We start from the raw sequence: 16,245 nt of genomic DNA, 5'->3' as shown, positions 1-16,245 counted from the left end.
AATGATTTTAAACTCTTCCTACCAACTGTTGTCTTGCTGCCATTGTAATTGTGTCAGATATTTAATCTCTTAAAATGGTATTTAGATCAGAGTTGGGGTATCAGGACAACACTGGGCCAAAGCTGAATCAAGCCTGTCAGACTGTGTGGTGGGACTGACTCTCAGATGGAGCTAACAGTGCTGATAGTACGCACAAAGATGAACATTTATCGGCCTGACCTTTTCTGGGAGACAACCACTTTATTGCTCTCAGTGATGGTTACTCACAGTGAATGAACTGTAGCTGTAAACCATACAGTCATTGCCGGTCTGTGGCATATGAGACACTGACGATGATGATTATACAGTATTTATACAGTATGTATGCTCAGTGAAAAGACAAAAGCAGGCAGGGGTGTTATAGCTTGACATTTTAACTTGTTTGCTTTGAGCATATGCTATTCATTTCATCTCAGTGATGCTATCAGCGTTCAGAGAATACTGTATCTTGCTATACATCTCTATGAGAAGTAAGATTTCTGTGTCCGAGAGAATCACTTTTCTCTTTTCACACATATAAACTCAACGTAGCAAGCTCTCTCTTGCCTTTTTACATGCCTGAAGCTTGCAGGTGTGTTTAGTACCAAGTTTATATACTACCCAAATTCATAGGACTGGGGCGCCCAGATAGCTCAGTTGGTAGAGCAGGCGCCCATATATAGAGGTTTACTCCTTGACGCAGCTGGCCCGGGTTTGACTCCGCCCTGTGGCCCTTTGCTGCATGTCATTCCCCCTCTATCTCCCCTTTCATGTCTTCAGCTGTCCTGTCAAATAAAGGCCTAAAAATGCCACACACAAAAAAAAAAATACAAATATTTTTTACAATGTTGCACAACCAAGTCGTTGCCCAGTGATCAGTTTCTTTTTTTTCTTCTAAATATCGTTATTGCTATTCAAGTCATCATATCTTGTTAAAGTTATATCATAGTGAATGGGGAGGCAGTTGCTTGCAACAATTCCTCCAGTTTGTTTTTAAGTACTTTTATTTAGTTGAGTTGGAGCAGAAAACTACTGTGTTCCATTTGTAAATGTAAGCAAAACAAGCATGATTGGAGAGAGTCACTTACTGTATATAAAGTTGAACCTGGAGGCATTGGGCTAATTTTCAGATGCTGTGGCCGTTACCAAGATATTCTTTAAAAAGGTTTAGTTAATAGCAATTAACAACATCATGTTATGCTTCCGTGAGGTGTTTTGAGGAAATGGTTGAGTTGACAGTACTCAAGAAATTGTAGTGAAAACTGCTTCACTACCTGTCTCAGAAATGCAGCATTCAAATGTCTCAGCAAAAGCCTAAGAACCATTTCATTTTAAAGTAAGTATATACACACCAAGATGTTCTGTGGGGTAGAAGAGCTGCAGTACTGTCACCCAAAAGTAAGAAATTATGGTATTCTGTTCATATAGAGCAACAACACCATGTCTTGGATGTAAATCCAAGTATGTGAGGCAAGATTAGGTAGCAATTTAATCCTGGGTTTCCATCTAACCCTTATCACCCTGCCGCCATCCCATCTCATCCAGTCGCACAATTTATATTTCTCCAACAGGTTATCCTTCCAGATTATGGCTGGTAAAGGTTTTATTTTCAATGTTTTTAAGTAGCCCTGGTTCAACTGTTGCTTTAGCTTGTTTTACCTGCATTGTTTAGTGGATATGTTGCAGAGGAATAAAAACAAACTATTTAGTAATACACTTGGGGCCGAGTAGTAAATACATATTTAAGAAGGGGATTGGATAAAATCCTTACAGTTGAACTAGTCCTGCTACTTTTTTTTTGAAGAAATGTCCTCTTTATGTGCCGACAATATTCAATATTCAACTGGGAGACATGAGGAACCAGGAGTTTGTTATTTCAGCTTGGAAGACCTTCTTTACTTGTTTGAACACTGACCTTCAAAAGTATTTGTATGTACTGTACTTATTTCTCCCGTTCTGTATTTTCTCTCTAGATGTACTTTCAGTATTATGGTTGTTTTGGCCTGACTATACCTAATGACTAAAATTTTGGACTGTGCTTCACTAATGTAATCACACCACTCCATACACTCTATATTCTTGATGTTCTGCTAGAAAAACAGTTGTATGTTTTGGGGCAAGGCATGACATTTTAAAATTGCACAAACAAACAAAAACAAGTCAAGATTTTTAATAAAGCACATGGCCGACCTTGATGCCAGGGCAGTGGGCGAAGAAGGCTTCAGGGCTTTGAGAGTGGTAAAGTGACCCGTGGCCGACACACCCCCACGGAGCCCGAATGGTGAGGTTGCCGCAGTCAAACAAGTTGCCAGAACGGTAGCGGTACTTGGCTGCTTCATTGACTATCTGGAAAGAGAACAATATAATTCAGGTTAACACACATTAATAGTTGCCATAAGAAGAGGACATTTTACCACTTCTTATGGAGCAGCTGGGTTGTTGTTGCAACGGCAGTCGCTAAAAAGACAATTACAACAATGTGTTGTAAACATTATGAGGTTCTTTAAAGTGCTCATATTATTCTTTTTGCCTTTTTCCCTTTCCTTTATTGTGTTAAAAAAAATATATATATATATATTTATTTTTTTTGTGCATGTTATAAGTTCAACCCCAATGAAAAAGCTAAGCAGAGATGGAGTGACCCTGCCCGGAGGAAGCCCGGGGCCCCCGTCTGGAGCCAGGCCCAGGCGGTGGGCTCGTCGGCGAAGCGCCTGGTGGCGGGTTTGCCACGGAGCCCGCCGGGCACAGCCCGAACAAGCTACGTGGCAACTCCCTCTCCATCCCATGGGCCCACCACCTGTGGGAGGAACCGTTGGGGTCGGGTGCGATGCCACATGGGTGGCAGTGAAGGTCAGGGGCCTCGACGGACCAGACCCGGGCAGCAGACGCTGGCTCTGGGGACGTGGGAACACCTCTCTGTGGGGGAAGGAGCGGAACTGGTGCGGGAGGTGGAGCGCTACCGGTTAGATCTGGTGGGGCTTACCTCTACGCACAGTCTTGGTTCTGGAACCATACTCCTGGATAGGGGTTGGACTCTTTTCTTCTCCGGAGTTGCCCAGGGTGTGAGGCGCCGGGCGGGTGTGGGGATACTCACAAGCCCCGGCTGAGCGCGCGCTGTGTTGGAGTTTACCCGGTGGACGAGAGGGTCGCCTCCCCACGCCTGCGGGTTGTGGGGGAAAACTCTGACTGTTGTTTGTGCATATGCACCAAACAGGAGTTCGGAGTATTCGGCCTTCTTGGAGACCTTGACTGGAGTCCTGCATGGGGCTCCAGTGGGGGACTCCATTGTTCTGCTGGGGACTTCAACGCACACGTGGGCAATGATGGAGACACCTGGAGAGGTGTGTGATTGGGAGGAACGGCCTCCCTGATCTAAACCAGAGTGGTTGTTTGTTGTTGGACTTCTGTGCTAGTCATGGATTGTCTATAAAGAACACCATGTTCGAACATAGGGATGCTCATAAGTGTACCTGGTACCAGAGCACCCTAGGCCGAAGGTCAATGATCGATTTCATAATCGTTTCATCTGATCTGAGGCCGTATGTTTTGGACACTCGGGTGAAGAGAGGGGCAGAGATGTCAACCGATCACCATCTGGTGGTGAGTTGGGTCAGAGGGTGGGGGAAGACTCTGGACAGACCTGGTAAGCCCAAACGTGTAGTGCGGGTAAATTGGGAACGTCTGGAGGAGGCCCTGTCCAACAGACTTTCAACTCACACCTCCGGGCGGAGCTTTTCGTGCATCCCTGTGGAGGCTGGGGGCATTGAACCCGAGTGGACAATGTTCAAAGTTTCCATTGCTGAAGCTGCAGCGAGGAGCTGTGGTCTTAGGGTCTTAGGTGCCTCAAGGGGCGGTAACCCACGAACACCGTGGTGGACAACGGTGGTCAGGGAAGCCGTCCGACTGAAGGAGTCTTTCCGGGATATGTTATCCCGGAGGACTCGGAGGCAGTGCAGGGTACCGAAGGGCCCGAAGGGCTGCAGCCTCTGCCGTGAAAGAGGCAAAGCAGCGGGTGTGGGAGAAGTTTGAGAAGACATGGAGAAGGACTTTTCGGTCGGCACCAAAGTGCTTCTGGAAAACTGTTCGCCACCTCAGGAGGGGAAGCGGGGAACCATCCAAGCTGTGTACAGTAAGGATGGGACACTGTTGACCTCAACTGAGGAGGTAATAGGGCGGTGGAAGGAGCACTTTGAGGAACTCCTGAATCCGACTAATACGCCCTCTATGTTAGAGGCAGAGCTGGAGGATAATGGGGGATTGTCGCCGATTTCCCAGGCGGAAGTCACTGATGTAGTCAAACAACTACACAGTGGCAAAGCCCCGGGATTGATGAGATCCGTCCAGAAATGCTCAAGGCTCTGGGTGTGGAGGGGCTGTCCTGGTTGACACGCCTTTTTAACATTGCGTGGAAGTCTGGGACGGTGCCAAAGGAGTGGCAGACTGGGGTGGTGGTTCCCCTTTTTAAAAAGGGGGACCAGAGGGGTGTGCCAATTATAGGGGTATCACACTTCTCAGCCTCCCTGGTAAAGTCTACTCCAAGGTGCTGGAAAGGAGGGTTCGCCAATAGTCGAACCTCGGGTTGAGGAGGAACAATGCGGATTCCGTCCTGGTCGTGGAACAACGGACCAGCTCTTCACTCGCAAGGATCCTGGAGGGAGCCTGGGAGTATGCCCAACCGGTCTACATGTGTTTTGTGGATTTGGAGAAGGCGTATGACCGGGTCCCCGGGAGATACTGTGGGAGGTGCTGCGGGAGTATGGGGTGAGGGGTCTCTTCTCAGGGCCATCCAATCTCTGTACAACCAAAGCGAGAGCTGTGTCCGGGTTCTCGGTAGTAAGTCGGACTCGTTTCAGGTGAGGGTTGGCCTCCGCCAGGGCTGCGCTTTGTCACCAATCCTGTTTGTAGTATTTATGGACAGGATATCGAGGCGTAGTCGGGGTGGGGAGGGGTTGCAGTTTGGTGGGCTGGGGATCTCATCGCTGCTCTTTGCAGATGATGTGGTCCTGATGGCATCATCGGCCTGCGACCTTCAGCACTCACTGGATCGGTTCGCAAACCGAGTGTGAAGCGGTTGGGATGAGGATCAGCACCTCTAAATCTGAGGCCATGGTTCTCAGCAGGAAACCGATGGAATGCCTTCTCCAGGTAGGGAATGAGTCCTTACCCCAAGTGAAGGAGTTCAAGTACCTTGGGGTTGTGTTCGCGAGTGAGGGGACAATGGGCGGGAGATTGGTCGGAGAATCGGGCGCAGCGGGTGCGGTATTGCATTCAATCTATCGCACCGTTGTGGACGAAAAAAGAGAGCTTAGCCAGAAGGCAAAGCTCTCGATCTACCGGTCAGTTTTCGTTCCTACCCTCACCTATGGTCATGAAGGCTGGGTCATGACCGAAAGAACGAGATCCAGGGTACAAGCGGCGAAATGGGTTTCCTCAGGAGGGTGGCTGGCGTCTCCCTTAGAGATAGGGTGAGAAGCTCACTCATCCGTGAGGAGCTCGGAGAGCCGCTGCTCCCTTTGCGTCGAAAGGAGCCAGTTGAGGTGGTTCGGGCATCTGGTAAGGATGCCCCTGGGCGCCTCCCTAGGGAGGTGTTCCAGGCACGTCCAGCTGGGAGGAGGCCTCGGGAAGACCCAGGACTAGGTGGAGGGATTATATCTCCAACCTGGCCTGGGAACGCTCGGGATCCCCAGTCGGAGCTGGTTAATGTTGCTCGGGAAAGGGAAGTTTGGGGTCCCCTGCTGGAGCTGCTCCCCCCGCGACCCGACACCGGATAAGCGGACGAAGATGGATGGATGGATGGATAAGTTTACAAAATGAAAAAGCCCAAAGTCCCCCCCACTTACCATCTCCAACAGAAAACACTGGTCACCAACTGCTCCAAACAGCTCTATTGTAGTCCAGCCTTTACTTCAGAGACAAACGTGGTCACTTTGGAACACACGTTATAATGCTCGCCTAGCTGCTAGCAGCACTGTATATTAGAGAGAATTAGGCCAACTAGGGAATCGAATGTTCTGAGCTATCCCGTTATGCGATTGGTTCCGAAATGGTAACATGTTTCGTGGACTCCATGTTGGACACCAACATTCATCTGATTCCCATTGACACAGTGCAGGAAATAGTGGAAAAATTTAATGAATTATTTTAAAAATGACATAAATCACTGAAAAAATGCCCAACTGTTTTGCGTTTGGCTGCAATGGAAGACAGGGAAGCGGCAAAAGATTTCACAAGTCCCCCCCGTGAAGCAAAAAGGTGAAAAGTATGGGAGCTGTTTATTATTGCATGAGGTAAATGTCAACTTCTCTCTTCGATATGATAACAAATTACTTAGGACAAATATAGTAATACCATCATTAATGTGTACCATGCTGTCAAAAAAGTTCTAACACTGCTTTATGCTAGCGTTAGCTTTTTCGCTAGCACTCCATGTACCTACATGCTTGTGATCTTGCCGTAGTCATATAGCTTTTGGTCTCGACTGAGTCCAGGTGTCTTTATTATGTTCATAATAATATTGGAAGGGAAGTGAAACACAGCTTGGACAGGGATGTTGTTCGGCTTTTCACAAGTAAAGACAGCTAGCTAACGCTACGCCGACATTTGCTGACGTTAGCGCAACAGCGTTAGCTTAGCCTGCTAGGTAAATATTACGACTGCCTTCGGCGTTTCCTATATCTGCGTCCATGTTGTCAACATAAGACCTGTGGCGTTAGTGCTCCTTTTGTACCATCATTTTATTGAATGAAATATTAAAAAGGTCCTGTGGCATGAAAATGTCACTTTATGAGGTTTTTTAACATTAATATGCATTCCCCCAGCCTGCCTATGTTCCCCCAGTGGCTAGAAATGGTGATAGGTGTAAACCGAGCCCTGGGTATCCTGCTCTGCCTTTGAGAAAATGAAAACTCAGATGGGCCAATCTGGAATCTTCTCCTTATGATGTCATAAGGGGGAAGGTTACCTCCCCTTTCTCTGCCCAGAGAATTTGGCCCACCCATGAGAGAGAGACATCATGGCTTTCAAACGAGCAAAGTGGCAGTTGGTCAAGCCCCCTCTAGTGGCTGTAATTCTGCACCAAGGCTGAATTTCAGGAAAGAGACTTCAGATACAGTATTAGGGGACCACTAAGGTCTATATAAAAGAGACTTCAGATACAGTATTAGGGGACCACTAAGGTCTATATAAAAGAGACTTCAGATACAGTATTAGAGGACCACTAAGGTCTATATAAAAGAGACTTCAGATACAGTATTAGAGGACCACTAAGGTCTATATAAAAGAGACTTCAGATACAGTATTAGGGGACCACTAAGGTCTATATAAAAGAGACTTCAGATACAGTATTAGGGGACCACTAAGGTCTATATAAAAGAGACTTCAGATACAGTATTAGGGGACCACTAAGGTCTATATAAAAGAGACTTCAGATACAGTATTAGGGGACCACTAAGGCCTATATAAAAGAGACTTCAGATACAGTATTAGGGGACCACTAAGGTCTATATAAAAGAGACTTCAGATACAGTATTAGGGGACCACTAAGGTCTATATAAAAGAGACTTCAGATACAGTATTAGGGGACCACTAAGGTCTATATAAAAGAGACTTCAGATACAGTATTAGGGGACCTTTGTTTTGTGAATAAAGACCACACCAGTGGACACTGGATGGAGACTGCATGTGCCGAGCCAGTCTCTCTGCTATTCCCCTTAAAGCTTTTAAAAACCTTATTTTATTTTTAACGAGCAAAATCATCTAAAGTGTCCGGTTCCTTTTACCTCTTTCTACAATTTCTCATACTGGGCTTCCTCCAAAAAGGTGTCCCAAGTTTTCCTCCCTGAAACTCAGGTGGGCTGTTAATTCAGCTTTTATGTCTCTCTCAGGTCAGTTTGGACTGCACCATTTTAAGCGAGAGCACAGAAGGAGTTAGGAGGATTTGGTCCACTGTTGCTCTAAATCGCAGGGACTCGCATTCATCTTGTGGAGGGTGAGAAGACACAGTATGACACTAGGGTGAGCATATATGCATGGTCAAACAGCAGCGCTGCTCACTGTCCTGCTCAGCCAATTCTTTAGGAAAGATTCAAGAGTAGATGGACACGGATAAGAGCTCCTTTTGTTTAACAGATTTTCCGCAAATTAGATTGTAGGATATGAAACAAACATTTTGACTTTGAGGTCTGTATCAAACATCTGCATGCAACAAGGAACATCATACAAAAATAAGACAGACGACAAGTAAGAGTGGCTGCCAGGCTAGCAAACATTGTTTTTCCTCATTACTTCTTTTTTAAGTGTATTTCAGAAGATACTGAATTTTGCATCTTTTGCATGGAGGCCTCATCACTCCTGCAAAAATAAAACTCCATATACGTAGGGAGTTATCACATTTATAGTACTGAGAGAGTCAAATTGATGCAAACCAAAGATATATTACATAACCATACTCTTTCCATCATTCTTAATATTCTTCAGGTTCAGTGATTCCAATGTGTTTTTTTGTGTGCAACAATGGTGCTATGCACTCTCAGTTGCATACCGCCCTGTAACCTAGCTTTATACTGTTCATTCCTGCAACAGAGAAATAAGTGGCATAGTGATTTCAAACTATACTTTTCACAAATTAAACCATTCGATTAAAGACATCTGCCACAGCATTTTTCTGGGTTTTTATTACCTTTAAAAGACTGTTTTTACTCTGAGCTATGACAGTCACTCAATGCCTTGGCTAGCCATACACGGTTATTTCCAGGAATAGTTAGGCCACGTAGATGCATGTGAGTGGTACTATGGTGTGGACCCCAGGAAGACTAGCTGTGCTTAAGGGCACAGCTAGTATTTTAGAGACAAAACGATTGATCAAGACAAAAAAAAAAAAACAGCAGATTAATTGATAATGGTAGTAATTGTTAGTCGCAGCTCTAATTACCTGGTCAAAAGCAGGATAGATGTAGTCAGCAAACTGGATCTCAGCGATGGCTGTGGCACCAGCAACAGCTGCACCAATACCAAATCCCACAATTCCCTGCTCACAAAGGGGAGTGTTGAAGACTCTGTCCTTACCTGGGGAAACAGTAGTAGAGAGGAGGAGAAGACTCTGAAGAATTTGAAGTAATGGTAATCGAAGGCAACGAGGGGCTACTGGGTGAGGGAGCTAACTGTTGTATCAACCTACTCCGAGAGAAAAGTTCACACAGAGGTTTAAGGCGTGGCAACTACTGACCAGGCTGGAATTACTGAACGGCCCATTTTATTTATTGATTTATTTATTTGGAACCACTGACCACAATTGTAGCGGGTGCCTAAAGAATAGCAGGGGTTTTCTGATGACAGAGCCCATGCCTCACACTTGAGTGAGGAGAACACTCTTAAAATGCCATGCAGTCCTAAAATAAATGAAGTGACAAGCTGATGCCTCCTCGGCTGTAGCAAACCAAGCCTGTGATGAACACACAACATATACAGAGTAAAAACTGAAAAAAAAATTCTTCCATTCTTCTTCCATTCTCCACCCTATAATCTGAAAAAGAGCCACAACTGTGGGTTAAGAGTGTTATTTTTGCTCTCATCTTTGTGTATTTGCCAATCCAGTCTTTTTCGGTTTTGCTGGGAAATGTGCTTCTCAGCAGTGAAACTCTGCCATGTGCCCTGCTCTGTGCTCACAAAGTTCAATTAGCAACCACAGCACCAAAAGCCCTTAGAGGAACAAACAATTAAGAGCTCAAGCTTTTACGCCTTGCCATTCAGACTGAAGCCAACCTCAAATATGCAGCTTCATGTGAAAGTGACAGTAACGTGTGTGTGTGTGTGTGTGTGTGTGTGTGTGTGTCATCAAAGCAATGGGTAGTAAGTCAATAAATGACAATCGAGACATGTAACAATAACAGTGTGTAACAATGAAATGCATTGTTGAGTTGACGTCTAGAATGCACATTTAAATAGACATGTTTGGGTAACGTTTATAGCCAGTGCTGCCTGGCACCAACGTCGCTTCCAGTGAAAAAGGCTACACACATCAGTGAGAGGGAGAGCTAGTCGGAGCATAGGGTCAACGTGTGCTGTTGTTTTCAGGGAAACAGCCCTCAGATGCAGCCGGTCGGCAGGAGAGCTGGATCTACGAGGAAAATGCATCCGCCTCGTAAAAAGCCTTTTATGTAGTGTCCGCCCTGCATTAACCTCTGGTCTGCATAATGCCTGTGAGTGGCAGAGGTGTGCACCACCCCTTTCAGTAGTGAGAGGGATAAAAACAGCTTTGCGCTCATCACTGTACACAAGGATGAGATGGAAAATAATGATCCCTCTCCAAAAGGTCAGCACTTCTGACGTCAATGAAAACAAAAGGCAAAGCCAGCTACTGTGGGTGGATTTAACACTCCTTGCTATTGAAGAAAAAAAACACACACACACACACACACACACACACACACACACACACACACACACACACACACACACACACACACACACACACACACACACACACACACACACACACACACACACACACACACACACACACACACACACACACACACACACACAAAATGAACTGAAAATGACTTCAATACTATACCATTCTATACTATAATAAACAAGAAAGAACTGTTGTACAGTTTCTGTACATTTAGTTTTAGAGGCTCTGAATTAAGCTGAATACAGATTTGGTTAATGCTATTGGAAAGAAAATAAAGCCTGCAAATTGGATGTACCCAGGTTTACTGAATGAAAAAAATCTATTTGACCCGTATGTTGTAGATTTTTAAAGAAATCGAGGGGAAATTGGTTACAACCACTAACTTTTCTTCTACTCAGCATCAATCTCAGGCATGCTCATAGCCTATTTTATTATAGAAAACAGCTTAATGCTATTGCCATGTCTTTGGTCCTTTCTGTACCCATAAAAATTTAGGTTTAATGTCTGACTGTCAACTGCAGAATCAAACTGGAACTGCCAGTGTCTTTTGAAGGGCAAATCCCCACTGATTGTTACCAGGAAGACACATAAATGACTAATGTAATGAACTGCAGATGCAGGGCTCTCTGTGGGTTCAAACTTCACAGCAAGTGGCAGTAGCAGCTACATCCCAATACGCCTTTTCCACTGAAGACATTTTGACATGTTACAGCGGGAAAAGCAAGGGCGTAAATAATAAAATGAATGATGGCAGAATCCCATTTAGCTGCTTCAGTTTCAGGGTCCTGGTATTTTGCACGCTGGCTCACATTCCCTGATTACTGGGACGCTTGAATACAACAGAGCCATCGTTAATGAGATTAGTAACACCTGTGCTTTTACTGCTATGACAAGTCACAATGTCTGCTATGAAAAAAGGCCTATCAGTGGAACAACCTCAAACATGTCTTTGGCATTTCTGCACTGCAATGTCTTGCTACTTGTCAGCTGACACATACAGTACAGGCCAAAAGTTTGGACACACCTTCTCATTCAATGCGTTTCCTTTTTATTTATATGACTATTTACATTGTAGATTCTCACTGAAGGCATCAAAACTATGAATGAACACATATGGAATTATGTACTTAACAAAAAAGTGTGAAATAACTGAAAACATGTCTTATATTTTAGATTCTTCAAAGTAGCCACCCTTTGCTTTTTTATTAATAAGGGAAAGAATTCCACTGATTAACCCTGACAAAGCACACCTGTGAAGGTAAAACCATTTCAGGTGACTACCTCATGAAGCTCATTGAGAGAACACCAAGGGTTTGCAGAGTTACCAAAAAAAGCAAAGGGTGGCTTCTTTGAAGAATCTAAAATATAAGACATGTTTTCAGTTATTTCACACTTTTTGTTAAGTACATAATTCCATATGTGTTCATTCATAGTTTTGATGCATTCAGTGAAAATCTACAATGTAAATATTCATGAAAATAAAGAAACACATTGAATGAGAAGGTGTGTCCAAACTTTTGGCCTGTACTGTATGCCAATTCTGATATCACTATAAAAAAATAATATCTGCCTCACGGCTACCAGCTGGAAAGAATTAATCCATAGAGAACACAGCAGCATCAGTAATTCAGAGCTAATTTACCCTATAAAAAAAACTCCAATAATATACACATTTGAGGCATATCGAAAGAAACACCTGACAAGATAATGCAAAATAGTTCAATGGGCCTGAAATACTATTTTAACAATACCTGCTCTGACAAATTCTCGGAAGCAAAAAGTGAACAAGAACATCACAAAGAGGGTTAATAGGCCTTTATTAGGCCTAACTAGTGACATTAACTACCATCATGGCTCTTCTACATGCAATTGTACCAGTAAGACATGCTTGGAATGGGAGCACCTAATGCAGCCTCTATTATTATTATTATTATTATTATTATTATAATAAATTACAACACGTGTGCTTTTCCTGCTATGACATGTCAAAATGTCTGTCTGCCTGGTATTCCTGTAGCTATACTATCATACACGGAGTGTTTAATGTACCATTTTAAATGTAAGCAACATTTGAGCAACAGAATCAAAAAAGTAGATTCCAAAACAAACTCACAGCAGTGAGCATTGACATGCTATATCAGGTTACTGCGTCACGTTTGTAAGGCTACCTTGCTACAAAGGACAAATAAGTGCCAACGGATCCTTGTGGTCCTCTAGGCGAACAGTGAACAGAAACGTGACCTTGTGAAGGAGGAAGTGGTGAGACTTGTCAGTCCTCTGCTGCCACCTAGTGGCATAATCATGTAATGCAGGCGGAAGAATGGTGCTGACGTGTTTTTTTTTGAAGGGGTAATAGAATGCAAAACCGATTTTACCTTGTCATAGTTAAAAAATGACAGTTTGGAGGGTAAATAGGACATACATAGAACCTCAAAATCCCATTGCCACCTCTTTCCTCTGCAAATCTCACAATTTGAAACTGCTGCTGAAAACGGGCAAATCTCAACTAACCACCGAGTTGACGTCAACTCGGTGGCTCCTCCTCATTTGGCTCTAGTCAGTAGTCTTTGTCACGCCCCAACATTTACATAGGCTACACCACTGACCTGAGGTCAGCTTAGTCTTCTGAATATAGGTCGCGCAGATCTCTGCTATTCCATTACTAAATTCACTTCTGAGACTTTTTTATGTGACAAATCAACTATGCAGAGGTCAAATATGGGCCGTTTTACGAAAGTTGATGGCTAATTGCAAATTTTGTCCGACTGTGTGTCACAGTTCAGCAGGAGCTTAGCAGGCTAACGTGACAGCGGCCGGTGCTGCCTCGCCGCCGGGCCTGTCCTCCTACACAGACTCCGGGTCGCTGTGAGCTAAATAGAGCTCCGTCACGACCGGAAGCCGGCGGTGCTCCATACCCGCACAAAGTCACAGTTTCTGGGTTACTGGACTACCAAATGCCGAGGCCCTGACGGAGCTCCAGGGCCTGCAGCTAGCCGCGATCTTTACCCATAGGATTGAATGGACACTAGCAGCAACGAAACCCCTCACGTTCACAAAATGCATTAAATAAAAATCGGACACAAGCGTTAGCTTTGTAAGAACTTAGGGTAGCTGTTATATAAGTGGTGTGACATAAATTCAAACTGTAAATATATTATAGTTATGCCGAAAGTGTAGCTAGCTAGCTAGTCGCGATCTTTAGCTACCCATAGGACTGAATGGACACTAGCAGCTAACGAAACACCTCATGTTCATAAAATATTCATGACCATACCATATTTGGAAGAAAAGCTCTTGTTCCAAATAGGGCCAAAACACAGGGTTGCATAAGGGCCCATAAAATAGCAATCGGGCCATTTTCAGCCCAATCAATGTTACATACCCTATTAAGAGACCTTAAAGCGTAACTCTCGCCAAAATGCGTCCTAGGGTATTTTTGTGAATGTACGTGAGTCAAACTTTAGTTTAAAAGCATATTTAGGACTGAATCGCCACTTTTAAGATTCACCATATTCTCGTTTTTGGGTGAAATGGCCTTTTGAATGGGAGTGATAGGGGCACTCTCATGCTAGTCTGAAAATAGCTATTTTCGAAATACTAAGAAGGCTCAACACAACATGAAACTTTGCTTCAAGTATTACCAGGAGCTCTACACCTTAACGCAAGCATTGACAACATTGTTTTTGTACACAGATTTACTAAAAAGAAAGTTTTTGAGCAACTCACCGCAGCTGTTGTTGTTTTGGGCCGCAGCCATTTTATCAGTCAAAAACAATCGATTTCCAAATGCAACGTAACAGGAAGGAGAGTAAAGAAGGAAAGCTCCTAAAGCTTAGTTCCATACAAATGCACGGATAAGTCATTGTTTTGTCGTTATTGAAAAACAATATTGACCTTGTAGTTGAAAAAGGAGCCTCGTATTATTCAGATTCGCATTCGGATATCGACTGGTTTTGACTGCCGAGGTGGTAGTGGCCGGAAACAACAACAGCTGCGGAGAATTGCTCAAAAACTTTCTTTTTAGTAAATCTGGGTACACAAACAATGTTGTCAATGCTTGCGTTAAGGTGTAGAGCTCCTGGTAATACTTGAAGCAAAGTTTCATGTTGTGTCGAGCCTTCTTAGTATTTCGAAAATAGCTATTTTGAGACTAGCATGAGAGTGCCCCTAGCTCTCCCATTCAAAAGGCCATTTGACCCAAAAACGAGAATACGGTGAATCTTAACAGTGTCGATTCGGTCCTAAATATGCTTTTAAACTAAAGTTTGACCCAAGTACATTCACAAAAAACCCTAGGATGCATTTTGGCGAGAGTTACGCTTTAAGGAACAGTGTGAAATACCGTATATAAAAATTCTATCACCCCTTAAAACCATACTCAGCAGTCAAGCCTTTTGAATGGGGAGAATCGAAGAGGAATTAAACGGCTTACCATATTTGTCTCTGAGACCCACTGTGCATCGGAAAACTCCACCAAAGGCAACATCTTCCCCAAAGATGACTGCAGATAAACACACAATAAAATCAGTCAAAATCAATCTGTTCTTTAGCATGTTAGAACAGAAAAGGCAAGAATAACTACATCCGAAATAAAAATAAAGTCACAACATGAGATGGGAGAAATAGAAAACTATCATTATTTTTTTAACACACCACCAACCTACAGCTCTGTGAGAACTGGTCAGGCAACATTTCTACCCTTTATGAGGAAATCATAACACCTTGATTTGAGTAACACTAACGACTCAAAACTAGGAGGATCCAACTTTAGATTTGAATATTTCCTTAAATGACATGATCCCACAGCTGGCTACATCAAATTAATTCCATTATAATTATACAATAAGTTCGTTTTATGAAGATGGCTTAAAAAAACAACAACATTGAAATGCAATAACACACAAACAAGGAACATTTCTACATCATGATGTTCTTGGAACATCATGCTCTTGTGACAGATCAGATGATTTTAGCAAGTCAATCAAATCCTTTGAAAGGTGCAGTGTTTTGTTGGGTACATCTAACCTGTACATACTTCAAGTGTGAAGCAATCTTACTGTAGTCCAACATTTTGCATGGGTTTCATTCTTACAAGCAGGGCTATGAAAAATATTTAAAAGCCAGTGTGTTCTTTCAAAAACTGCGTAATGATGAATGAGGTAAAAGGGCTATAAAATCCCCTTTCCTGTTTTAGCATCCTACCTGCTGTTGGATCACTGGCGAGAGTGTTGTCCAGGGCACTTGTAACTGACTGGAACAAGTTCATCTTCTGGGTGGGACCTAAAAGGTTTTAAGATAAAAAAAAAAGAAATAAAAACAAACATTTATAGAAGAACTTGACACCACCAACAATTCATTATTTTGCATTTGGATTATATACAAACAGTACACTGTTGAACACATTTATAAGTGGCCATACCAGTTATTGCAGGAAGGAAACCACATTAAAAGGAAACGAGGCACAGATTCCCAGCCTTCAAACATTAGGACACACACTTCCCGTTGTTCCAGACAATGAACAAATGACACTCGTAGTTTCTCAATACTGGGTTGGTTTTCTCTTCCAGTAAATATCTTAGCGATTATTTGGGTGCCAACATCCTGGTCAAATGAACTGTAGGATGTAGAAACAGTGAGCACATAGCTCATTTGGGTCGACTCCGACTCAGAGATCATACTGACACTTCTCTTGTCACATCACAAGTTCTTTACTGCTGTTACACCAACCAGGTTCACCATGCAGTGCTTTCATGTCAATAAAATGCCAACCTTGTCAATAAACTTGTTTGGCAATTTCCCCATCCCCTACAATC

The 16,245-nt window shown here is 43.5% G+C and overlaps 1 protein-coding gene across 1 annotated transcript in view; it reads right to left on the bottom strand.

Moving 5' to 3' along the window:
- Window positions 1-16,245, bottom strand: part of bckdhb (branched chain keto acid dehydrogenase E1 subunit beta) — an 82,243-nt gene that overhangs the window by 62,250 nt on the left and 3,748 nt on the right. Inside the window, exons 2-5 of the mRNA XM_028581755.1 lie at window positions 15,635-15,712; window positions 14,865-14,933; window positions 8,948-9,081; window positions 2,209-2,364 (exon numbers count right to left, since the gene is read on the bottom strand). Coding sequence (XP_028437556.1) covers window positions 2,209-2,364; window positions 8,948-9,081; window positions 14,865-14,933; window positions 15,635-15,712 — 437 coding nt within the window. The remainder of the gene's footprint in view (window positions 1-2,208; window positions 2,365-8,947; window positions 9,082-14,864; window positions 14,934-15,634; window positions 15,713-16,245) is intronic.

This window comes from Perca flavescens, chromosome 6 (genome assembly GCF_004354835.1).
Source record: "Perca flavescens isolate YP-PL-M2 chromosome 6, PFLA_1.0, whole genome shotgun sequence".
Lineage (NCBI taxonomy): Eukaryota > Metazoa > Chordata > Actinopteri > Perciformes > Percidae > Perca > Perca flavescens.
Note: the sequence above shows the minus strand (reverse complement) of the source record. Positions and strands in the feature narration are given on the sequence as shown.